This window comes from Mus caroli, chromosome 9 (genome assembly GCF_900094665.2).
Source record: "Mus caroli chromosome 9, CAROLI_EIJ_v1.1, whole genome shotgun sequence".
Lineage (NCBI taxonomy): Eukaryota > Metazoa > Chordata > Mammalia > Rodentia > Muridae > Mus > Mus caroli.
In genome coordinates, this window is record NC_034578.1 from 51148306 (window position 1) to 51175445 (window position 27140).

Below are 27140 nucleotides of genomic sequence, written 5' to 3' on the forward strand. Positions count from 1 at the left end.
TGCAACTTACCTGGAAGAGCTACTGAAATTCCTGAACTAGCAGAGAGTAACAAGTGATGGCCATACCTGCTGTGACTCTTGCAGCAAAAATTTGAGTTCCATTCTTACTGAAGCCAGACCACCGCCCTGGGCTCCGTGAAGGCTACAGTAACTGAGAAATACTCTCAGGAGATCTTGGTTTTTCTGCAACCACAGCTTTCGTCTTTCTGCATGCTCCCTTTTAGCCTGCAGCCGTCGTCTTTCTATTTGGTGGCGCTCATAGGAACCAATATCTGGCTTGTCCATCATCTCCTCCTGATCCAGAAGTTCACTCTCTACTTTAGAATACGCTTTGCTGGAATATTCTTTAATAACTGATTCATGGTTGCATATGTCATGCAAGGCAGCAATTTCCTTTTCAAGCCAGTTATAGAGCTGAAATCTCAGCTTCCCTCCATCTACTTCATAACCTGTAGCCAAAGTTCTTAACTCAGTCATAAGGATCTTCAAGCAAGCTCGGAACTTGAGTTGTTCAGCAATCACATCGACCTCAGTATCGCCTTCAGCACACTCCTCGTCCTGAGGAGTCAGCAATGCACTAGGGTCTGAGGCACTCTGGTCCTGGCCAGCCTTCTTGGCATCTGTAGTTTTCATTACTAAGCCACCGCCATCATCCTCTTCTAAGGCACCGTCATGATCGTCACCCCAATCGAGCCTAAGAGGCTCCTCATCAACTGTAACCATTGGCTGACTCCAGTCAAACTGGGAAGAAGTCACAGCCGACCAGTCAGCCCCAGAACCACCATCACTACTGCTCACTGGTTTTGATTCTGATGGCCCGTTCTCCATCCTTCCAGAAACAAAGTCAAGCTGATCTTTTTTTGCAGTCAAGGAGGATATTTTGGTTACTTTAGGAATTTTAGAAAGTACTTCAAGGGCTAAAACAGGACATCCAACTTTAAAATGAGCATTAGCGGTGGTAAAAAATAATTTTCTTTCTATGAGGTTAATTTTATCAGCAATGTTTTTCTCAGTTTTGAGACCTAAAGTTGCCAAAGTTCCTTCGGGGGAAGCAAGATTTCTTCGAATAAGTAAAGGATGTGTTCGAAGGTAGTTGTAAAAACTGAACACCACTGGGTTACAAGATTTGATGATGACTGCAGAAAACAAACATAAAAATCACAAGTTGCTGTGTTAATTTGAACATCTATTGAAAATTAAAATAGTTTTCCTCAAAGTAAAGGACAATAAATATTATTATAAATAAATAACCAAAGAGTATACAAAGGGAAACATGGCTCCAGCCACATATGTAGCACAGGATGGCCTTGTCAGACATCTATGGGAGGAGAGGCCCTTGGTCCTGGGAAGGCTTGATGCCCCTGTGTAGGGAAATGCCAGGGCAGGGGGGTGGAAGTGGGTGGGTGGGTGGGTAAGCACCCTCATAGAAGCACGGGGAGGGAGGATGGGATAGGGGGTTTCTGAAGGAGAAACTGGGAAAGAGGATAGATAACATTTGAAATGTAAATAAATAAAATATCCAATAAAAATAAATAAATATTAACCCGTCATTTATCCATATAATCATTAAATATGTGTAAATGAAACAAATGCTAAGTGAGGTCAACACATATGATGTCAAAGAAGGTGCAAGATACACACAGAAACTCCTGTCTAAAAGTGGAGCAGGGAGAGAGATGCATGCCTGTTTGCTTATATTTTAAGTGGAAGTTATCACAAAGTGTTCTTTAAAAAGGGGGAGGAATGGGAAGAAGGCTAAACTCTTTGAAAATACTTTTCAGAAACACACTCACAGGCATGCACAAGCACACACACATACACACAAACACTCTCATACATACTCTCTCACAAACACACACACACACACACTCACACTCACATTGAGACAGGCTCATTGCATACCTGACTTGGAATCTGCTATATCAGACTATTCTTAAACAGAGATTCACTTCTGTTATCTCAGTGTTGGAATTAAGGCATCTACCATTATAGCCAGCAACTTTATATTTATTTTCTCAAAACTATTGTCACCAATCCTTATAATTTTAAAAGGAAATTGGATTTTTAAGATGTAGTTCACACACAAAAAAAGAGAAAACCATTACAAAACTAAAAGAATTATATTTCAATTGGTAGAATAACCACAGAGATAAATTATGAAGTGACTTTAAAATAAGGCATCTGGCTGTACATCTTTAGTACTCTGTTGTGGGCATATCTGTATTCTTATTCTGAAACTATTCTGTGCATATAGAAGAGTAAATAGCCATGTTCATACCATGAAGACCCAAGCCTTTCACTGTAAGACCCAACTATGGAACCTAAGAGGAACCTCATTTATATATGAACTGAAAAGCAAGCATGACTCTCCCACTTGTGGTTGGGAGGAGTCCAAGCTGCACTCATTCTCACAGCCTAGAGCAGTGGGACTGGGCTGGGCCACCTCAACAGTGTCTTCCACTAACAGAAACAAAGTCTCTGGAAGAATGGTCATTTCAGGTCTGAGCCAGAAAATACCTGAATTGTTCTGCCATATGGGAAAGCAAGGAAATTATCAAGACATAATACCAAAAGAATTCAGAAACTCAAGACTTCCAACAGTTAAAGATGGGACAATCAGAGCATCCATAAAAACAAACTGCTAATGACTGAAAGCAAACATTTAAAATCTGTAAGTTCAAAATAACTTAAGAAAATCAAAAGACTACCTACTCATTCCCACTCCTCCCAGAAAAGCCCACACTCTACTCTCTTTAATTTTTATTTTTAAAAATAGCCCATGGAGTCTAATTTGTACTGCCTATATACTCATGGGCCATCCACTGGAGCACAGCTGTCCTGCCAGGGGTCACAGCCTAAAAGGAAAATAACTCTCCTCCCCCTGGAAGCCATCAACTGTCAATAGATCTGCAGCTAGGGTGGTGGCACACGAGCCTCTCTCCTCTAACCTTTGTCTTATTCTTTAAAAGACACTTGGAAACCCACAAAAATCTACCTTGTTGCTCGTCATCTTCCTTTGGTGTCTGTTCCAGTAAGGTATCCAAGGCTCGGGTATAATCTTTCACTACCCAATAGGCAAGACTACGCAGAAAAGGGTCAGGATGTAACCTTTTGCAATCGAATCCTGTGCCATCTTTCTGACAACCCAAAACTTTCTGATTCAAAATAGAGATGTAAGTAGATGAAGTCTCAAATTCAGATTCAAATAAACGGGCAATAACCATGGCTAGTTGAATATCTTCCATTTTTTCAAGACATACCTGAAATTTAAATATTAAGAAATATTTATCTTAGTGAAAATTAATTTAGAGATACATTATTCCACTGATACCTTGACATTGTCTATGTATATTCCCATGGTATAGATGGGGACATTGAGGCTGTCTCAGCTAGGTGGTGGTTTGGTAGAGAGGTTTAAAGCAAGCAGACACGTAATAAGTCATAAGGTAGCAAGTAGCCTCTAGACTGGAAGGACTGCTCATGAAATATGCGTTAAACCAAGTATGTCAACATCATCTCAGCCTTCAGTCAATTTAAATAGCATTCATTTCTAAGTTAAACACTACTTTTTTGGAGACAGGGTCTCTCAGTAAGTAGTCCAGGCTGGTGTCAACAGTTAGAATTATACATAAATTCCTCTTAATTTCCAAACATTTTTATATAAACTTGTACTGTTTTAAAAGAATCTTCTATTTACTAAGAAAATAACTGATTCCTGTCATATATAGGGAAACTTAATTCAAATGTAACTGCTGATCCTCAGACTCTAAGGTCCCTTTTGTAATATGAGCATCTTTTAGCCACCATCTCTTCCCAGTGTCTTCTAAGCTAACATCTCAATTTCAAAATTACAGATTTTGTAACTATAAAACTGTTACAAGTATGCTGAAGTGTAAAAATGTACTTTTTTATAATTCATAATATGTTCACTTTGTTAGAGATTTTTCTATTTCTTCTATCATGTTTTTGGGGTGTTTTAAATTGTTGCTGTTTTTTAATTTTATTATTTTAAAAGCTTGTAAGCTAAAAGAAAAAAAACATACACTGAAACTAATCCAACCTTAAAACTAACTTCTATATATCATATTATATTTTATTATTACATTAACTTCCAAGTAATCAGACCCAAAAACTATGTAACTTCTGTATAGTATAGTATAGTATATTTTATATTACATTAACTTCTAAGTAATCAGAACCAAGGACTATGCAACCATTGTATTATATTTATATTATATTAACTTTTTTTTTGAGACTGGGTCTCTCAGTAGCCCAGGCTGGCTTCAAACTTTTATTGATCTTCCTGTCTCTGCTCTCAAGGAGTAGGATTATGTCAATTCTATTTATACTTCTATCTGAGAAAACAAAGAGTCATCAGGAAACAGAAATTAATGCATTTTTCATCACCTGCCAGGATCACGTAACAAAAGATGGGATGTTTCACCTCATCACACTCATGGCCAACACTTAAGGCAGGTACATTGCAGAATAATACAAACTGCCACGTTAACTCCAAGTTACTTACATACCTGCTTTTTTTTGCACGAGATAAGGAGGTTGTGACTTGCACACATATTTAAATGGCTCGGAATCACAAAATGGACAGTAAATGGCATTCATAAATTATTTTTGATTTTTTTCCGGACATTTTATCTTACTATATAATAAGCTACACCTGAAGTCATAATTCCCCATAAATTCAGCAAGCTCTGTAGTTCTTCTGTTCTGGCAGACCTCTAACAGACATTAAAATCTGCTCTAAGGCCTCACAGTACATCTACTTGTTTGCTTATTTATACCTCGATTGCATCTTTCAATGAACCAGCTAACAAGAAAAAAGCAGCAGACTGCTCAAAGCGCTGCTTTCCAAGTAAAGAAAAGGCGTTTTTCAAAGCAGCTTTCCGCCATCTATCTTCATTAAAGTTGTGGCTGAAGAATGTTGTCATTTTTTCATCATGTTGTGACCTAGGAATAAGAACACAAGCACCAGTGGCTACATCACACTTAAAATATTTTAATTCTTTTCAGAATGCATTAAAGGGATGGGGGGACAAACCCATTTAAATATTCAACTTAAAGAAGACCACCAGGCAGAGCTAGAGATGAAATGCAGTGGTTGGGAGCACTGGCTGCCCTTGCAGTGAACCCCACTTTGGTTACCAGCACCCACATGGTGGCTCACAACCCTCAGCAACTCCAGTGTCGGGTGCTACAGTGCTCTCATTGGTCTCTGTGGGCATGGCATCATGTGGCACACAAACACACATGCAGGCAATACAGCACACAGGCAAGCCCCTCATATGCATGATGTAAAGAAACCATAGCAACAGGTCCAGGTGCTGCTCATTAGCCTGCACCTCTTCTAATAAGGAATGCCGATGTGCCTCGTGCACTCACACAGGAAGCAAGACAAGCTTTGATTTTCCAATGTGCTTTTATCAACATTTTTATTAGATCCCATCTTTTAACTAAAATAAAAGGTATTTTGCCCACTTACTGTAAATAAAACAATCAAGGCATAAAGAAGTGAGTTGACTAGACAGCTCTGGCAGGGAATTCTTTTCAAAAGCAACACAGTTTAGATCCAAAACATAGTCTCATTGCATGCAATCATGGGCAGTGCGGAGGCACTTTACCTGAACAGACCCCACACTACCGCTTTCTTCTTCATGGAAAGGTAGAACAAAGCGGCATCTAAGGCCTCGTTGTTCCTCTGAAAAGCAGCTTTGGCAACCTGAGAGGAAGTAGAGTAACATGCAACTACTTGACAAAAGAACTACCATCAGGTACTCCAGCAACTAGTGCTTCCCGGTTACTTTCTTAGCTCACACACTATGAAGAGTGTGTGGCCTCTGTAGCTTAACATAGCATCCTTCTACAAAAAAAAAACCATTTGAATGCCAGTAATCCTAACAAAAACAGCACAGCAGCTAGTGTTTGCTGTTTATTACATGCCTGGCACCAGACTGGGCACCTTTCATTAATCTTAGAGAATACTATCCACTATGAAGGTCAACTACTGTCCTTATTTTATAGAGGTAACTGAGCCAAGGGCTTTAAATTGAGTAGCTTAAGTTCACACTGTAATGGGAGGAAAGGAAAACCTAGGTAAAATAAAATAATGTGGAATACAATAATGACAAGAAGATCATCTTTTGAAAATTCAACACATTTAGTTTTTTAATGGGCGGTTCCATGGATAAAGAAGTATGCTGCCAAGTCTGACAATCTGAGTTTGATGATTGTGGTTTAGGGGTTCTAATATGTATTCTATAATAGCTTTGAACTCATTATGTAGCACAGGATTGTCTGAAATTTAGGGCAAGCCTCCTGCCTCAGCCTCCTGAGTGTTAGGATTATAAGCAGTCAGCTGTATGCCTCACTTATGTTTTTGAAATAGGACCTTACCATCAAGCCTATATTAGCCTGGACGTGCTCTGTAGCCTGGGCTGTCTTCCAAATCCTGACTCTGCCCTAAGCTTTGAAAATGCTGGGGCTGCAGGAGCATGCCCTAGAGTTTTGTTTGTTTGTTTTCAAATAAAATGTTCTTCAAACATTAATGCTTAAAAGAATTCTATTCTATTACCTAGGCATAGTGGGACATGCCTTTAATCCCAGCACTCAGGAGGCAGAGGTAGATAGAACTCGAAGTACAAAGCCACACTGCACTACATACTGAGTTCCAAAACAGCCAGAGCCACACAGAGGGACCCTGTATCAAACTAAACAAATATACATGGCAAAAATATGACAGCATACTGCATAGAAATTTTATAAAGGTCAAATTTGAAACTCCATGTGCACCCACTCATACATACACATGCAAATACAACAAATAAATGTCATTTTTTAAAATTATTCTTGGAAAAAAAATCCCAAAATGTACAAGTTAATTGTCTGCAACAGGTTTTCTGCGAATTTAGAAATATCATTAATGTTACTAGTAGAAGTAGGAAGATCAGAAATTCACAGCCAGATTGAGCCAGACTGCCTGCTGCGTCTTCTATGTACACAAACACATAGTGTGTATATATGTGTCTGTGTGTGTGTGTGTATATATTGTGTGTGTGTGTGTGTGTGTGTGTGTGTGTGTGTGTGAGAGAGAGAGAGAGAGAGAGAGAGAGAGAGAGAGAGAGAGAGAGATTTGAAGGAGGAAAGAAGAAAAATTGAAATAGGGGCTGTACTGGCTGGTTCTGTGTGTCAACTTGACACAGCTGAAGTTATCACAGAAAAGGAGCTTCAGTTGGGAAATGCCTTCATGAGATCCAGCTGTGGGGTATCTTCTCAATTAGTGATCAAGCGGGGAGGGCCCATTGTGGGTGGTGCCATCTCTGGGCTGGTAGTCTTGGGTTCCATAAGAAAGCAAGCTGAGCAAGCCAGGGGAAGCAAGCCAGTAAGTAACATCCCTCCATGGCCCTGCATCAGCTCCTGCTTCCTGACCTGCTTGAGTTCCAGTCCTGACTTCCCTTGGTGATGAACAGCAATGTGGAAGTTTAAGCTGAATAAACCCTTTCCTCCCCAACTTGCTTCTTGGTCATGATGTTTGTGCATGAATAGAAATCCTGACTAAGACAGGGGCTTAAATTAAGGAAGAAGATAAATGCAGAAGAAGAGGTAGTGGAACGATTTTTAAGAGCCAGAGAAATAGCAAGTTTGCTATGAGATTTGGTTTCCTAGAAAAGTCGAGAAGCTATGCCCATGAAGGCTCATCAACATGGCTGCCTAAATAAGACCTGAACCAGACATGCTAACACAGATAGGAAGAATTTTAGGAGACCTCAAGCCTAGACAAAGAACTACAGTCAACTAAGGAATGTTGAGAATACAAGAAACAGTCCTCTCTAGGAAAGAGCCTCCCAACTGATAATCTAGTACCAAATAGCTCCAAATTCACATACATAAAGTAACATATTATAAAATGAGCAGGTTGTATTATAGTTAGTCCATGTGAGTAACATTATACACACTGGGCAGGTTATATTTGTATGTAACAATAATTAAATAAATAGGAAAGATGGATTTAAGAAAGAGTGACCTAGAAGAAAAAAGGGGAAAATGTGTATGCACACATACAAGTAATGTGTGTGTGTGTGTGAGAGAGAGAGAGAGAGAATCCAATAAAGGAAGTCACCTTTTCAATGCATCTTCGAAGTGTGTTAACATTCCTCACCCACCAGCCTATTCCCATAGCCCTTAATTCAGACCACTGAGGGTCCCCTCTTTGGATTGCTGGAATCATATTGATCAGTTCTTCCTCAGCTTCAGAATGAAAAGCCCAGGCAAAGTGGCAGGTAGACACTCCTAAATTGGAAACATGAAATAATAACCTTAGGAACTACATCAATAGCAACAAAATATTTTGTTTAGTTACATATTTCTTCATTCTAAAAAGCACATTCAAGCAGAAAGAAAGAATAAAGAAACTCTGCCATCATTCAGGGTTTTATCCTATAAGCTTCTGAACTCAAGGCCAGTGACAGGACACACAACACCCCAGTCAATCACTTCTCTTCCATAGATAACTGAACTCAAGGTCAGTGACAGGACACACAACACCCCGACCAATCACTTCTCTTCCATACATAACTGAACTCAAGGTCAGTGACAGGACACNCAACACCCCAGTCAATCACTTCTCTTCCATACATAACTGAACTCAAGGTCAGTGACAGGACACACAACACCCCAGTCAATCACTTCTCTTCCATAGATAACTGCTTTTTTAAAATACAAAAATAAAGTTATTAGGAAATGCTATGGTCTAGTGTCGCATGAATGTAATCCCAGCACTTAGGAGGTGGAGGTGGAAGAGTTCAAGGTTGTCTTCAGCTTGGGCCCATCCTGGCCTACATGAGATCTTCAAACAAGCAAACAAAAGACTAAGGATGAAACTGGATCAATGAAAATAAACATAACTGAGCATCAAGCTACTCACGTGCTCATATAGCAAACTTACAACAGAAAACATTGGTCAAGTCAGAAACTTTGGCCTACAAGCCGTATTATTCACGCTGCCATTTACATGGGGACAGCATCTTTGGCACTGAATTTTAAAACCTGCCCCATCCTTTGCTCTAACCAGAGAGCCAAAGGTCACTTAAAGCAAGCAATGTACTTCCAGTTGCATTTAATGTAAGCAGTACACAACAGCCATGAGGCTCATCTCTCATCTTAGAAGGGAAGGAAAGAAGGACCAAAAGACTTAGCAGGGGTGAGGGAGAAAAAAGAAGAAAGGGAAGGAGCAGAGTACAGAGGGAGGCATGGGTGGTAGTGGCTGAGTTCTGACACCACCAAACGCTACTTCTGACTATCATGCAAATGCAAATGAGTATCATGCAAATGAGTATCATGCAAATGAGTATCAAGCAAATGAGCATCAATCTGAAGACCATTTGTCTAATACCAAAAAAAGAGTTAAGGATTTTCACACTCTGACTCAGAACTCAACTGCTAGGAAACTAACAAGAAATATATACCTACTTAAAAATGCTTAATTAATAAAAATAACACAAGGAAATAATCAGAATACATAGGTAAAATATAAAAATATAAAAGCAAATAATTAAGTATTTACAATGATCATTCAAATTTTAAAAGCCAGAAAAAATTAAATGCCTTGAAAATAAGGGTTGAGTAAACAAAGTATATTTTTGGTGCATAGCAGGACCTTGGTTTTTGCCAACCATGATGGCATGACTGTAATCCTAGCACTTGGCAGGTAGAACAAGAGTTGCCACAAGCTCTGGGTCAGCCTAGGCTACATGGTATTTAGTAAGACTTTACTTCCAAAACTAAATAAAAACAAATCTTATGTGGCCAGAGTGATGAATAGTCAGCTAAGAACTCTGGCTGTCCTTACAAGCAGTGTACAGATAGCCAGTAGACACACTAAATAAATTTAAATTAAAAAACAAAAAATTAAATATAAATGAATAACTCATTCTTGTTTTCAAAGAATATTTTAGGAGGTAAAGGAGGAAGGATAACAGTCCAGCAAGCCTGGGGTTCTAACGACCATACTCTCAACCACATATGGGGTTTGGGGTTTGGGGTTCTATCTAAAGAAATGAGCACCAGGCTGGGAGTGTAAATGTTTACAAATAAGGCATCCTGTTTCCAGGGCAGTCACTCTAAAACACTACAGTTTTCATAAGTAAGAGGATGCTATAACTCTGTCTCAAATCAAGGGTGTGGCAATATGCTGGACCTAAGCAAATGTACTGGGTCATAATGATCTTTTCAAGACACCAATACATCAACTTTCCTTGACAGCAACTAAGAACATATGCTTAAGTAAAAGTGAATGAAGTGGAGCCTGGTGGAACCTGCCTGTAAGTCCAACACCTAGAAACTCAGGCAGGAGGATCACCAAGAGCTCCAGGCCAGGCTGGGCCACACACAGAGATCCTGTGAAAAGGAAGTGGGTGAGTGGTGAGAAGAGAAGAAAAGAGGAGGGAGGGAGAGAACCAAGGTGAGGACACAAAGAATAAAGCTTACATGGGTCTTAAAGAGAGGGTATCAGAAAGATTCAGAGCTCTGTGGTGGATGCTCTGACTTAGGACATTTTCAACTACAACTTTACCACGTAGTCTCAGAAGCCAAGCTGTCTGAACAAAGGCTGCAGAGCACACACAGGAAAACAGCAGGTGGGTACCATGCAACATGAAGACTCAGGCTACTGACAGGTTTGACAGGTGTGCCTCTATGACCCACCTGCTGCTTAGACACAGAAAGCCACATCCAGCACCATGATGTTAAACTGAAGCAGTACAGAGATTCAAACAGGAAGCTGCATACCTTGGTGAAGGAGCTGGACTCGGTATAAAGGAGGCAGTGATGTTAACAGGCATGTGTGCAAGCGCATAGCTAACAGGTATCTCAAACCACACTCATCTAAGGTGTCTCTTCCTGTAATTTTAAATAAAAATATGTTAAGGAAGAATAGATTCAACAGGATTAAACAGCCACAAACAGATTCAAAAGGTATGAGCTGAACATTAAATTCTGTAATAATATGCACAAATATATTTATTTAATGTTATATGTTAAATATATATAAACATATAAACAATATATTTAACATATTCCTTGTAAATAACATTTTGTCTTTACAAAATATGTATCCTTATAAAACACAAATATTAAAACTCCTAAGTAGAAAATGATTTGGGAAAATAAAGTTACCTACTAGTACAAAAATTTCAGTACCTATACTTATTCTTTTAATGAAAGAACCCTTGAAATCTAGTGGAATGTGCATTCAGTAAGTGAATGAGAATGGCCTCCTAAAGTTCATGTGTTTGAATGCCTGGCCCCTGTTAGTGGAACTGCTCGGGAAGGACTAAGGATTACCACTGCAGGAGGTGTGTCACCAGGGTCAGATTTTGAGGTTTCAAAAGTCCACACCACCCCAGCTTGTTTTCTTTCTCTGCCTGTGGACCAGATGCAAGCTCTCAGCTGCTGCTCCAGCACCATGCCTGCCTGTTTGTCTGTCTGCTCCCATACTCCCCACCATGATGGTCATGGACTCACCATCTGAAAGCAAGCCCCAATAAACCTGTCCTTTTCTAGTTGCCTTGGCTATAACATCTCTTCATAGCAACAGAAAAGGAAGTAAGACATTAAGTTAGAAGCTCTTGGCAGATTTCCCTGCATGAACTGAGATGTTACTGACAGGAATCACAGACTAAAGGCAAACAACCTGTTACAATAATCAAAAGAAACTAATATTTTCTAGGCTAGTTAGCTTAACAAAAATACTACCAAAGATTTGAACTTTTATTCTCTGGGCTTGTGGTAGATTAAAAAGGGCAACCTGAATCTTTACCTTGATCCCACAAATTTAGTGAAAACTAGGACAAAGACACGAAAGTATAGCGAGTTAAAAGCTTAGCAGCAGCACAAACACACTGGCAGACCCCAAGACAATAACTGACACAGATTTCCCAGAGAGCAAAGTATTTTACAGAGGAAAACAAGTATCTTATTGCCAAGGATTTAGCTCCAGTTCTGTTTCCTGTAGGCATTCATCTGTATACTCACTGAGTAGATTTGTATCTACTATGTGGGAAACAGGTTAGGCACTGCAGAATTGGAAATAAGAAAGTAATTAATACATAGTATATGGAAATGAATGCTAAGGGAGGATATAAAATAGGACTGAGAGATGAGATGGGGGTGCCAAATTAATAGGCCCTTAAAAAGGAGCATGCTCTGGTGTCCTCGGGCTAACAGAAGCCCCAAAACAGTAGGAATGGGCACAGACCCTGTAAAACCATGTAAACCACTGCAAGGTTCCCAAAGTCCCAGAGAAGCCACTTGATTCTTTACCTACTGAACAGAGGAGAGCCACATAAGCAGACAATTCTAAGTCTGAGGCCAGCCTGGTCTACACAGTAAAGTCCATGCCAGCCATAGCTATGCAGTAAGATCCTAGCTATAAAAAGAAAATGAAACAGGAAGAATGAACAGACACACATCGGCGAGACTCAATGCGCGCTGGTTTCTGAATGGCTGGATTCTGGATATAATGAACTGGAGCCTGCTATGACAGAAGAGGTAAGTTGTCTCACCAGAACAAACTGAAGAACTCTCTTACTTAGACTCCTCTGGCTGATACACACATCATTTCATTTCAGTCCACCATGAAATGGAACTCTCCATCCTGGCTTAGCTACTTCATAATGGCCACTGTGAGCAGAATCATTTATAAAGTATTGGCCAATGATAAAGCTTTGTATCAGAAAGTTTAAACTAGTTTTCACGGATTATGACAAATATTTCCTTTTCAAAAGATTTATCTTTGTTCTTTTAAACACCCTGGGGTGGGGCTGTCTGTATAGGTATGTGCACATGTGTTAAAGTGCACAGGAAATCTGTGCTGGAATTAACAGACTGTTCTAAGATGCTCACTGCGGATGCTGGGAATCAAATTTGGTCCTCTGCAAGAGTAGCAAGCAGTCTTAACAACTGGGCCATCTCTTCAGCCCCCAAACCTCTTCTTAATTCCCCAGAGACAATTAACTAACACTATCAATTGTTACAACATCAACTGTACGAGAAAGGCTTACAGCTCTTCTAGGGATGGTCTCACTCTCCTGCTCACAACCTCCTTCTGTTTCTTCTCAACATAACTAGAAAGTGGGTCACAGACAAACCTTCTAAGGCCTCTGCTTGTTTTCATCTACAAAAGGAAAATTGTAGGGCTATATTTTAAGAACTTAAACCTGTGAAAAATGATGCTAATGGGCTATAGGAAACATTTTTATACCCCCTCAATTTGAAAGTTTTAAAGAATTTCTAAAATATAGTTCTGAAAGCAACTATTTTCCACATATGATCCCTATGCCATTTAATGTCTAAATGATTTTCTAAGGATTATTACCTTCATTTACATATACATATTACATACATGTATAGTGACAGCCATCTACCCACTAGAGGATTATGATAATTAAATGGGATAAAGCACCTGGCACATAATAATTCTTCACTCCTCTGAAATATTAATGGACTGAATCAATGATCAATAATTTTGTTTCTTTTGCTAATGTCATTACTTACAATCAACTCTATTACCTTCAAGTAGCTGGACAGAAGAGAATGAGATCCAGTTTCAAATAGCAAGATATATATTATATTAGATGTCTGAAATTTTTGGACAAACATATAATGGCAATAAGTATTTATGGGTCTGGAGAGGTGGTTCAGCAGTTAAGAACAGCTCATAACCTGTAGAGGACTTCAGTTCAGTTCAGTTTCTAAGCACACACAAAAGACTGAAATTCAGGTGATCTGATGCAGCACTAGGCATGCATACAGGACACATAAACATATACAAGAAAAACATCTACCAGACTGGAGAAATGGCTCAGTGGTTAAGAGCACTGACTGCTCTTCCAAAGGTACTGAGTTCAAATCCCAGCAACTACATAGTGGCTCACAGCCATCCTTAAGACTCACTCTTCTGTGCTTCTGAAAACAGCTACAGTGCACTTAGACATAATAATAAAGAAATCTTTAGGCTGGAGCAAGTGGGGCTGACAGGAGTGAACAAGGTTGACTGACCAGAGCGAGAAGGGTTGACTGGAGTGAGCAGAGGTCCTGAATTCAGATTCCCAGCTACTACATGATGGCTCACAACCATCTGTACAGCTACAGTATACCCATATACATAGAATAAATAAATAAATCTTTTAAAAAAGAAAAGAAAAACATCTTTCAAATAAAAAAATCTTTTTCAAAACTTATGCCTCAAATGGAAAAATAAGCAAGTTGGTCTAAGAGGCCCCTGTAAGGTTCATGATACAAGAAAACAAAATTTAAAAAAGGTCATTTTAATCACACAAAGAAAAACAAGACCATTAGAAAACTAAGACAAACGTTTTGCATCTAAGTGCTCAGTGAGAATTCACATAGACATCACAAATTTGTATGCCGCACATGCCTGCCTCAACTGTTTTTTCTTTTATAAACAAGCATGCTCGATAATAATTATCTGTAGGTCTTTCTTTTTTCCTACAAGGATTGAAAGAAAAAATAAGTCAAAAAATTATTCATTACACAAATAACACAATGTTTTTATTAACTATAAACTTAACATTTATGTTGAAACTATTACCTGAGTAGTTCTTATCCCTGTTTTCATCAAGCTCCGTACTGGTGGTTGCCACAGTATCCGCCAGTGCTACAAGGAACATCTGCTCCAAGCGGGTAAGGCCTGGCAGACTTGAGTGCATTAGATGACTTGAAAGTACTCTAGCATGTTCCTGGCCAAAATAAGCTGGTCCATACTGTGACAGATTTATTACTTTTGATTTGTTCTCTCTCTTTTCTGGCTCTAAATCAATATCATCTGTTGTTATCTCCTGGACTTGGAACAGCTCTGAATATTGATCCTCTGACTGGCTTTCAATATGGTCCTCATAGCTCTGTGGCTTTTTTGTACTGTCCTCTGAAATTCTGTAGGATGTGTCCTGGTCTGCAGCAAGCAATGCATGTAGTGGTAGTGGAGGAATAGAGTCTATCTCGGTATAGTCCCGAGTACCATCCTTCCCAATGGTAACTGTATCCTTTGCTGTACTGCCGCTCACACTAATGGTCCGAGAGAGATGCCGCTTAGTTCCTTCTCCAGCATCAGGATCCCGAACTATTGCAACTTCACCTGCGATGCACTTTACCAAATGGGAAAGAATGGCCTTAGCTCTTCTAACTTTCCCTAAGTCCATTAATTCTAACAGCTGAGTTGGATGATACTGTGGCAGAGTAGGAGAGAGTGCATGCGCAGCCTCAAATAAGCCACCATCTTGAACCACAGTAGGTGAACAGAAGACATCATCAGGGATAGCTGCTCCTTCAACAATACTTTTTCTTGCCAGCATAGAGGATTTAAAGGCAGAATGATCTTGTATTGTCTCTTCAACAGGACTATCAGCGTCAATGTCTCCAAATTTGACAGAATGCTTCCACTGGGCATATACATGCATTTCACAATCCATTCCCACCACCAATATTCCATCTCTTACCCAAGAGAGAGAAACAGGCAGTGAAGGTGTGCCATCCACAGAGGATACTAAGTCTATAGATCTCAGAAGAACCCATCTTGACTTAACTCCTTGCTTGATACTACCACCTAGTGGTAAAGTGATGACAGCTACTCCATCCTTACTGTTGGTTTGATCACTTACAATTCCTGAAAGTCTTCCATACATGAAGATATTAGCACCAACCCCCACTGTGAGGATGTGAGAGCCATCTTCTTTTGACACCCAGTCCAAATGTACTAAATGCTTGATATTTGGAATAAGGTATCTATCCTTACTTAAAAATGCATCTGATTTGCTATATACAAACAGATTACTGTCAACACTGACCCTCGAATCAAGTACACTTCCAACCTTAACTAAATCATCAAGATGGATCGTCTGTTCTAAAACCCATTCCGACCCTCCTGTAGATTCGCATTCAAATATACAGACATGCATAGAGAATTCTTTAGAAATAAAACCATTGTGGTGGATGGGTTGCTTGTAAGCCACTGCAAGGCGGCCTGTGTATGAGCAGCTAACAGCAACAGGTCTTCCCACGATGCTCACAGTACTGCTGTTATCTTCTCCTTCATCATTCATCAAGGGCCATCTCCTCCAATGATAGGTCTCACTCTCATCACTTGTACTGCCCAGTGAGTTAGTTTCCATACAACATTTCCAGAAGCGTACTTTATTGTCAGAGCAAGTTGTAACCACTAAATAAGGTGCAAGGCACACTGGGTAAATTGAAGAGGAACTCAGATGACCTTTATAAAAAGGAAAGAAAACAGTCATAAGCAGAGAATCACAAAATGTGAGATCAATAGATCTCAGACTCTTTACTCAGTTTAATTTACTGCCTTTCAATGTTGAACCAGAACCCTCTTGTATCAGTCTGTGTGCACTTCCCATCCATTATTGCCTGTAAAATACTGACTAAGATTTGGGGTCAGAAGACCTGGACACAAGTTCCAATCCATCAATACTCTTAGAAGAATGGGAAAAACATTTAAACAAGTAGTCCATCTAGTTCCATCTAGAAAACAGGGAGCAATTTTTGCTTGACTTGGGATGTCAGTGTCTACGAGACATTTGAAAGCATTCCATAAAGCCTCTCTATACTTTATTTCTAAGTTACAATAAACAACTGAGTATGCTCTGAACTTTCAAATGTTTAAATATTAGTGATGTGTATGTTCACATGAGTACAGGTGACCTTGGAGGCTAGAAGACAGAGAGCTCTGGGGGTACCAGAGTGGTTAGAAGCTGCCTGATGTGGGTTCTGTTCAGGAAAAACAGCAAATTTTCTTAACCAACCAGCCATCTAAGTAACCTCAAAATATTTAGAAAAACTAACAACCTTCTGTATTTGGAAAATATCTCTGGAAAGCCAGTAATTGGGCGACAGAGGCAGGATTAAAAGTTCCAGATTTTCCTACATACATTAATGAGTTCTAGCCCAGCTTCAGTTACAAAGTAAGGCTCTGAAGAAAAAAAAAAAAACCAAACAGACTAAACCAAAACAATTTCTCTGTCAAACAAACAAACAAAACAAAACAAAAATTAATTGTTTAAATCTGAATCAAACACAAAAGTGCATAATAAAAGTCTTCTCAGGATACTCTTTCAACTTTGAATGCAGATCTGTCTTAGGGATAAGTAAGAAAATGCTATACTCAATATCATCTACTATAGAGCAAAACAAGATTGGACCTCCACTGTGACTTGTCAATATCATTACCCTAGGAACTCTCTAGTCAGAGTTCCACAGGTGGCAAGTCATCTCATGTGCATAGTCTCGAATCCAATCCTTCAAATTACCTCATCTACCTTACTAAAGTCAGTATATCATTACAGGCAACAAACGTCCAGTTCCGACAATTGCATGGATGGATGGATGAATGGACGGATGGACAAGCAGACAGACTGAACAATAATAAGTAGGTAGATGACATATCTTTAATTTTAAAAACTTTTTATAGTGTGTGAGGGCGGTGACATGAGGTATGGTACACACGTGGAGGCCTCCTGACACTCTCTAGAACCCGAGCTTGCACTCAGGTCATTGAGCCTACAGAGAATGCCTCTACCAGCAGAGCCATTTCAACATCCAGAAATACATATTCTAAAGTGAGATATCTTGTCTATATGTATTTTAGAATACTATCATGGCAAAACCTCATAGAAGAAATGCATTTGTATGCAAATCGCTGAAGTTCATTTAGTTGTATTTACAGCTAGAAGGCTCAGTAGATAAAGGTGCTTGGCCCCAAATCTGATGACTCCAGTGTGACCTCTGAACCTACTGGAATTGACTCCTGCACAGTATCTGACCTCCAGATGTATGTTGTAGCATGTCCCATACCAATTAATAAATAAATTTACAAATGTAAAAAATTTTAATTTAAGGTCTCACTCTGCGCTAACCATGTTTTACCTTTATTACGTATGTGTGAACAAGGTTTGACAGATACTTTTGAAGGAAAATGTAATCCCAACACCCAGGAGGCTAAGACAGGAAGACTGCTATGAGTTCAAGGCCAGCATGAGCTACATAATGAGAAAAAAACAAGAGGGAACAAATGCAGTGTCTTAGAAGTACTTCTGCTTCTTCAGAGATAATTTCCAGAATCCTTGGTTACCTTAAGAAAAACTATACTTTTAACAGGTTTGATTCCTTCTCACCATAACCCATTCCTCCATGTGCACACGGTTTGGAGAGAACCAGCAAATGAAATTTATTATAAAAATTATTGTTGATGCTGGGCAGTGGTGGTGCATGCCTTTAATCCCAGCACTTGGGAGCCAGAGGCAGGCAGCTTTCTGAGTTTGAGGCCAGCCTGGTCTACAAAGTGAGTTACAGGACAGCCAGAGCTATACAGAGAAACCCTGACTTGAAAAAACAATTATTATTAACAGAAACCTGTTTCTATTTGTAGCAAATGTGCAGCTTGGTCTTCATGTGGGTCCCCAACAAGTGGGGCAGGGGCTGTCTTGGTCTCTGTTCCCTGCCACTGGATCCTTTCCTTTGCCTGGACTCAGTGAGGGGATGAGCCCAGTCCTGCTGGACTAGGAGTCCCAGGGTGGGTGGTACCCAAGAGGTGAGGTTATAGAGGGAAAGACTTGTAAAGGTGGGACTGGGAGGAGAGGAAAGAGGGGATGTAAAGTGAATAACAAACAAACAAACAAACTATGGGGGGGGGGAACCAAACCTATTTCTAAAGGGTGGATCAGTACTGGCAATAACTACCTCAATGTCACTGTAGCACATGCATTGGAAGGTAACACTCAGATATACCACTGCTCAGTCTCAACAACACTTTACCTGCTGAAGGCGTTGCTCTTATTACTTCAACAGCTTCCGGCAGATCCAGGGGCTGACTATATACAAGTCTGGAGCTCAGAATAAGTTTACTAGCAGTCTGAAGATTGGCAATTGATGAGGAATGTGGCATGGAGCTCATACTAGAGGAGGTTTCTGGAGAAGAGTCCAGGTTCTTCTGTCCCGGGACTGAAAGCAGACTGTCAGATGAGATGCCCTCTGCAGCTTTGGCTTTGCAAATAAATTTGAGATGTATTATAACCACTATTCATACAACATGAGACATTTTATTATTCTCTAAGAAATACAATTTCTTATAAGTATCCCCACTATTTGAGAGACAATTTCTGGACTCATTGCTTTCCTTGAGAAACAGATACTTTTCAACTGTTCGGTTCCTTCTGACCATGACCTACTTCTTCACAGGGACATGTCAAAGGAGAGCCACAACCTCGGAGATCTAAGCCTTAAGTCACATAGTGCAGCATTCCCAAACCTTAAACACACTAAAGACCTAAGAAACACATTAACATGTGAACTCCTGTGTCTAACCCCAGAGGCTGATTACAACTTGGGTCAGATCTCAGTAATCTGTACTTTCAATGAACAGCTTAGTGGGCCAGTAAGATTGCTAGGGCACTTACTGAATGCTCATAAAACTGGTTAATAGCAAATTTAATACCAAAAATAACAGAATCTTTCAACAGCTCTTAGACCTCTGTGCTAATTTAAAGTAGATTCACCTTGACAACTAAATGACAGATGCCTAAGAGAATGAACCAGTTACAGTAAATCAAAGATCACACATCACACTGAGTACTGACAAGTCACGTCATACTGTAATCCATAAAATTACCTACCATAGGTAAATTAAAAAGAAAACTATATGTAAGATCTCTTACTGTCCAGTCACAGTGGACTCAGCATGACAGGGCTATCCCTGTGATTCTTTTACAATCAAAACGCACAATTTAAAAATTAAAAAAAAAAAAACCTCAATATAGCCTACAAAGTGAGTTCATGGATAGCTTAGGCTACAAAATGAGATTGTGTATCAAAAAAGAACAAAAGAAAACTGCTCTAGGAATGAGTGCAGCGCACCGATATAAAGTCCTTGCATGCCAAATGTACCACTAACCCCGCACCCCGAAAAAATTCAATGTCTTTGCTCCCTGATTGATCTGAGTGTGCACAGTAAAGCACGTGTGGAACACTTTATCACCTGCACTACTGTGCTTCTCAATGCTAACCTTTAGGTGTTCAATCACACTTTGCCAAACAACTGTTGCTCATAATGCTAGGCTGAAGCATGGTGTTTCAGAGAGCAAGCAGAGACTCTACATATTACCACATCAACTCTGACCAGCAGGGCTGACTTACAAACGTGGTTTCCACAACTAGACAGCAGGTACTCCCTAACTGTTAACTAAAATAACTCAGACAACCTTTTATATATATATATATTTCTAGTATATCTAATGTGCCAGCAGACTGGTTTATTTTTAGGATTAGTCTGTTTCAGAAACTCGTTGCATGTATCTTCCAAACCTAGCACTAAGGAGACTGAGGATCTTAGGCTGGGCTTTTGTAACAGCGTAGGCTATATCATCATCATCATCATCATCATATTTTATCAACTCTATTTATAATTCATTTCAAATGCAAGTCAACCCATTCTTATCTCCTTGTACAAAGCTCAAGTACAGGTGGATCAAAAACCTCCACATAAAACCAGATACACTGAAACTTAAAGAGGAAAAAGTAGAGAAGAGCCTCAAACACATGGGTACAAGGGAAATTTTCCTGAACAGAACACCAATGGCTTATGCTCTAAGATCAAGAATTGACAAATGGGACCTCATAAAATTGCAAAGCTTCTGTAAGACAAAGGACACTGTCAATAGGACAAAATGACAACCAACAGATTGGGAAAAGATCTTTACCAATCCTACATCCAATAGAGGGCTAATATCAAATATATACAAAGAACTCAAGAAGTTAGACTCCAGAGAATCAAATAACCCTATTAAAAATGGAATACAGAACTAAACAAAGAATTCTCAACTAAGGAATACCAAACGGCTAAGAATCACCTAAAGAAATGTTCAATATCCTTAATCATCAGGGAAATGCAAATCAAAACAACCCTGAGATTCCACCTCACACCAGTCAGAATGGCAAAGATCAAAGATTCAGGTGACAGCAGATGCTGGCAAGGATGTGGAGAAAGAGGAACACTCCTCCATTGCTGGTGGGAAACTGCAAACTCCATTGCAAACTGGTACCACTCTGGAAATCAGTCTGGCAGTTCATCAGAAAAATGGGCATAGTATTACCTGAGGACCCAGCTATACTGCTCCTAGGCATATACCCAAAAGATTCTCCATCATATAACAGGGACACATGCTCCACTATGTTCATAGCAGCCTTATTTATAATAGCCAGAAGCTGGAAAGAACCCAGATGTCCTTCAACAGAAGAATGGATACAAAAAATGTGGTGCATTTATACAATGGAGTACTATACAGCTATTAAAAACAATGAATTCATGAAATTCTTAGGCAAATGGATAGAACTAGAAAATATCATCCTGAGTGAGGTAACCCAACCCCAAATGAACACACAGTATGCAGTCACTGATAAGTGGATATTAGCCCCAAAACTCAGAATACCCAAGATACAATTCACAGGCCACATAAAGCTCAAGAAGAAGGAAGAACAAAGTATGGGTGCTTCAGTCCTTCTTAGAAAGGGGAACAAAATACTCACAGAGGCAAATATGGAGACAAAGTGTAGAGCAAAGACTGAAGGAAAAGCCATCCAGAGACTGCCTTACCTGGGGATCCACCCCGTATACAGTCACCAAACCCAGACACTGTTGTGGATGCCAAGAAATGCTTGCTGAAAGGAGCCTGATATAGCTGTCTTATGAGAGGTGCTGCCAGAGCCTGACAAATACAGAGGTGGATGCTCACAGCCAACAATTGGACTGAGCACAAGGTCACCAATGAAAGAGTTAAGAAAAAGGACTGAAGGAGCTGAAGGGGTTTGCAGCCCCATAGGAAGAACAACAATATCAACCAACTAGACCCCCCAGAGTCCCCAGGGACTAAGCCACCAACCAAGGAGTACACATGGAGGGACCCATGGCTCCAGCCGCATATGAAGCAGAGGATTTGCCTTGTCAGGCATCAATGGGAGGAGAGGTCCTTGGTCCTGTGAAGGCTCGATGGATGCCCCAGTGTAGAGGAATTCTAGGGCAAGGAGACAAGAGTGGGTGGGTGGGTGGGTCGGGGAACACCTTCATAGAAGCAGGGGGAGGGGATATGGAATATAGGGGGGTTTTGGGTGGGTGGGGGACTAGGAAAGGGGATAACATTTGAAATGTAAATAAAAAATTTTTCCAATAATTTAAAAAAAGAATCAACCAATCTAAAGCATTTTCTATTAAAATGTCTTTATTTTACATCATCTCTGTATAAAATAGCAATATAATTTCTTACCTAAGCACGCTTGTACAGACTTAAGATGAAGGTGCCACATATGGAGAATAGAGTTATTATTTCCATCCTTCTCAATGACTACTAAAAAGAATTTTTCTGAAAATGGTGGTGGTCGATATCCTATTGTTCAAAGGGAAAAGAATAATTAAATTATTATTAACTATTAATGAGAAAAGGATTTATAATGGTAAAAAACAGATTTGTCCTTTCTAAAATTCTTACTGACTTAATTCCCACTGTATTAAGGTATTAAGAAGGTAGAAACATAATCCTTGAAAGGTGGTAGGGTTAGATAAGGGAATCATGGTGGACTCACAACAGTTACATACTGGTAGCTCTCTAAAAGGGAGAAGGCGGAGGTCTGTCCCTCTCTCTTTCCATGTGACATTCTGAGCTGCCTCTAGAACTCATCTATCATCAGATAAATACCGCCTTTCAACCTTGGACCAGAAATCATAAGCCAAACTCTTCTATGGTACTGGACTACTGCGATACATCAAAACACAGACTAATATAGTAAGAGTTCATTTTAAGGATTATTTTTAACATATTTTTTGTGTCAAAAAAGTACAAAGCTATTAAAACTAACTGTGCTCTGTCCAATGTACACAACGAGGGCAGTGAGCTGGCTCAATGTGTAAAGGAGCTTCAAGCCTGGCTTCCTGAGTTCAGTTCCCAGAACAAGCCCATGAAAAGGTGGGAGGAAGGAGCTCACCCCATAATACTGTCCTCCTTCACATGCATACCTACACACTCACACCATGCTTCACACATAAAATAATAATAATAATAATAAATTAGCAAGGTAATAATAATAATAATGGTCATGGGTTTCATCTCAGTAACAGAAGCCCTGGCTAAGACAGTTGTGTTCCATGCAGTGACAGAAGCCCTGGCTAAGACAAGAACAGCTGTGTTCCAAGAACAGCCATGTAATGACAATTGTGGAGTTTTGGTTACTTTGAAAAACAAAGAAATATTACAGAAATATGTTTTCGTTTTAATCCCAGGTATGGGAATATGGGGTTGCTTTGGACTGACCTCATCAGCTGACTATGATTTCCCTCATGTTCTAGCAAGGGCATGGTTTTGCCAGCTGCAGATAGTTTCTCTGACTGTGTAACACTGAATTCTGGGGACCATGTATAAATGCTCGGGCCCCAGAGGCAGGGTGGGGTTTTGTTGTTGAGTTGTTGTTGTTGTTGTTGTTGGGTTGTTGGTTGGTTGGTGTTTAGTGTTGGTTGTACTTTGTTAAGTAGTTGTGCACAAAGAAGAAACAAGAAAAAGAAAAAATTAGATATCAAACTTTTCCCAAGATACTCAGCGACCCTAATCACAGGAAGTGATCTAGTGATAACATCTCCCCCTTTCTGACCCTGACTTTACTCAGGATCTCTTTCATTTCCTTTCTATTCTTTTTTTCTCTCCTATGTGTTAGGGGATAGAGAAGACAGGTACAGAACTAAACAGGGAATTCTTGGCAGAAGAATCTCAAATGGCCAAGAAGTGTTCAAGCAAGGATGTGGAGCAAGGTGAACACTCCTTCACTGCTAGTTCTAACTGGTATAACCCACTTTGGAAATCACTTTGGCAGTTTCTCAGAAAACTGGGAATAGTTCTATCTCAAGGCCCAGCTATACCACTCCCAGGCATATACCCAAAAGATGCCCCACTATACCACAGGGACTATATGTTCACAACTTTATTCACAATAGCCAGAAACTGGAAACAACCCAGATGTCCCTCAACATGGATACTGAAAATGTGGTACATCTACACATTGGAGCGATAGAGAAACCAAACCACCCACAAAACTTTGGACCCCAAATGTATCCTGTCTACAAGAAATGCAGGGATGGCAGATGGAGCACAGACTGAGGGAATGACCACCCAATAATTGGCCAACTTGAGACCCATCCCATGAGCAAGCACCAATCCGCAATACTATTACTGATGCTATGATGTGCTTGCAGAGAGGAGCCTAGCATGGCTATCCTCTGAGAGGCTCTACCCAGCCACTGATGGAAACAGATGCAGAGACCCACAGCCAAACATTGGACGGAGCTTGGGGATTCTTATGGAAGAGTTTGTGGAAGGATTGAGGGCCTTGGAGGGGAAAGGAACTCCACAAGAAGACCAACAGAGTCAACTAACCTGGACCCTTAGGGCTTTCAGAGACTGAACCACCAACCAAAAAGCATACATGGGCTGGACCTAGGTCCCCTAAACATAGCAAATGAGCGGCTTGATCTTCATGTGGACCCCTAACAACTGGAGCAGGGGCTATCTATCCTTAAAGATGTTGCCTATACATGAGATATGTTCTAGCTGGGCTGACTTTTCTGGCCTCAGTGGAAAAGGATGTGCCTAGCCCTGCAGAGACTTGATGTGCCAAGGTGAGGGGACACCCAGATCAGGGCCTCTATCCTCTCACAAAAGGGGAGGGGGAAAGGACTGTGAGGGGTAGGGGTAGGGATAGGGCAGTGATTGGGATGTAAAGTGAATAAAATATATTTTTAAAAAAAGAAAAGTTATAAAATCGGGAGGGAAACTAAAGAGAAACTTTACACACAGAAGAAAAAAGCTTCAAGAAGCATTAAGAAAAAAAAATGGGTTAACCTGACAGAGGCATAAGAAATACATCAAAGGGGAATAAGTATTTGGAAACCCTTTGCAAACTAAAGTGGTACTCATTATAGAGAATAAATTCTTAGACATGGCTTTTCACTATAATTCTGCATGACTTCTATTAATAAAAAAATCATAATTTCTAAAGGAAATACTTGGTGGTAAATTCTGAAGTTGAAACCAAACATTTGACTCTTTGTTTTGAAAGATCTTATGGAAAACCTATGTTCTTTCCCGACACCTAAGCATGGGCCCTCTGGAGAGAAGCAGGTGCTCTTAGCCGCCCACTGTGTCATCTCTCCAGCACTAGCAAGCAGCTCTGACAGCTCACTAACTACCCAGAGCTGCAGAGTGACCGGCCACCTTGGAACACCCACACGTGATGAAAGCTTAGAAGGCTCTAATGATTAAGCAAGCTCACTGTCTGTTCTTCCAGATGGGAGTTTACTGTCTGGATTGAGAGTAAATCAGTACACTTCATCAGCTAACAAACATTCCCTGCCTCCCTCAAAAACCATACCTTGTGATGGTTGGAAAAATATTTCTGTTTCCTTTTCCTTTTTCTCCATATCTTCTTTGTGTGGCTTATATCCAATAATGAAGTCTTCTTGAAACACGTGCAGTAGCTGTGTATTTGATCCACACTATAAATGAGATAAGTGAAAGCAGCTTTGATTAGCTGAGCACTGAATGAACAGAGTATAATCTTAAAAATTCAGGGAAATTAATCTCCTTACATGGAATGAAATAAAAGAGGCTATAACATTACATTAAGCCATAAAAACTATCAAAGTTTGGAACATGTTTTGTCTGTCCAGGTAGAAGAATATAAACTCTCTTTATAAAACAAGGTCATTGGAAAAAGACCAACTAAAGAAAGCCTTTGTGAGCAGAGAACTCAGAGAACACAGTCATGGCCACACAGCTACTACCTCAAACAAAACAAAAGAACATCAGGGAAGGAGATAGGGAGAAAAAGGGGATTCAGCCAGGGAGGAGGGAACTGACAGAAATACTGATAGAGGGAAGAGAAAATAAAGAGGGAAGAGAGAGACAGGGAAAGAGATCAGAAAACAGACTGGGAACACACTTATACTGAGTTTTAAATTCTTCAGATTTATAAACCCATCATTTATCCGTGGTTGAACTTTACCACCCTTGTGCTACTGAAAAGCAGAAGAGATGGGAAACAAATCTGATAGAAATGTAATGGTGAAAAGTGGACCACACCAATATGCATGGTGAAGACACCCACCAACATGGGAATCCACTCTTCGGATCTGTCTGGAATAGAAAAATGGAAGTACCTAGCTGGATTTAAAGCACATTAATGCAACTTGAGGACAGACAAATTATGATTTCCTTGGAGGTATCATTAGTAACTTGAGTCTGGCAGTCCCATTTCTGCTACCAAAAGCTGATGTGGTAATTTCTCCATATAAGCAGAAATATCTTTATATCCCTTAAGAATGCAAGCACCATAGAAGATGATGAATAACTCTACACTTTTCTTATTCTTCATTTTGCTTTGTTTTAAACATATGGTTACTTCCTCAAAGTAATGTTTTTTGTTTAAATGGCTGCTTTCTCTCACCTTAAAGAAGTAATTAGTACAGAGATAACTGGACTTTACCAGTTCTTGGGGAGAAGGGCTTTCCTCTTCTCCCACGCAGGAGGAAGAGAGGAAGCCTGCCTACACAAAGGACTCTGAATACAAAGTCAGAGTATATGCTGAGACTGCATTCATCTGCATTTTAAAGGACCTCACAAAAATACCCCATCTGATGCCCAAGCAAGCACTGCTGTATACACCCGACTGAGCGGAAATCAAAGCTAACATGGAAGGAGAAAACAACACAACTGGAGTCTGTGCACAGGTGCACTGTATCTCATTTACAGTCAGCACACAGACACAGAGGCTACAGTTTCAAACATCCTTTAAAGAAGGAATAATGACACAGATACAAGTCAGTGGGAGGGCAGTAACTCCTAAGTCTTTAGTAAACTACCAACCACACACACACACACACACACACACACTTTGGGAATCACTATTCACTGGATGTTTTATCAAATGATAATTACACTAAAACTAGAAAATGTACATAGAAAACATTCTGGAATGAAGAGAATCAAATACAACATATAACATCACCAATT

The 27140-nt window shown here is 39.9% G+C and overlaps 1 protein-coding gene across 2 annotated transcripts in view; it reads right to left on the reverse strand.

Moving 5' to 3' along the window:
* Dmxl2 (Dmx like 2) overlaps positions 1-27140 on the reverse strand; it is a 141593-nt gene that overhangs the window by 37325 nt on the left and 77128 nt on the right. For both annotated transcript variants that reach the window (XM_029481293.1, XM_021171445.2), the window contains exons 15-24: positions 25501-25624; positions 22353-22472; positions 18853-19080; positions 14621-16294; positions 10798-10908; positions 8132-8301; positions 5637-5734; positions 4800-4965; positions 2996-3260; positions 67-1136 (exon numbers count right to left, since the gene is read on the reverse strand). In XM_029481293.1, coding sequence (XP_029337153.1) covers positions 67-1136; positions 2996-3260; positions 4800-4965; positions 5637-5734; positions 8132-8301; positions 10798-10908; positions 14621-16294; positions 18853-19080; positions 22353-22472; positions 25501-25624 — 4026 coding nt within the window. The remainder of the gene's footprint in view (positions 1-66; positions 1137-2995; positions 3261-4799; positions 4966-5636; positions 5735-8131; positions 8302-10797; positions 10909-14620; positions 16295-18852; positions 19081-22352; positions 22473-25500; positions 25625-27140) is intronic.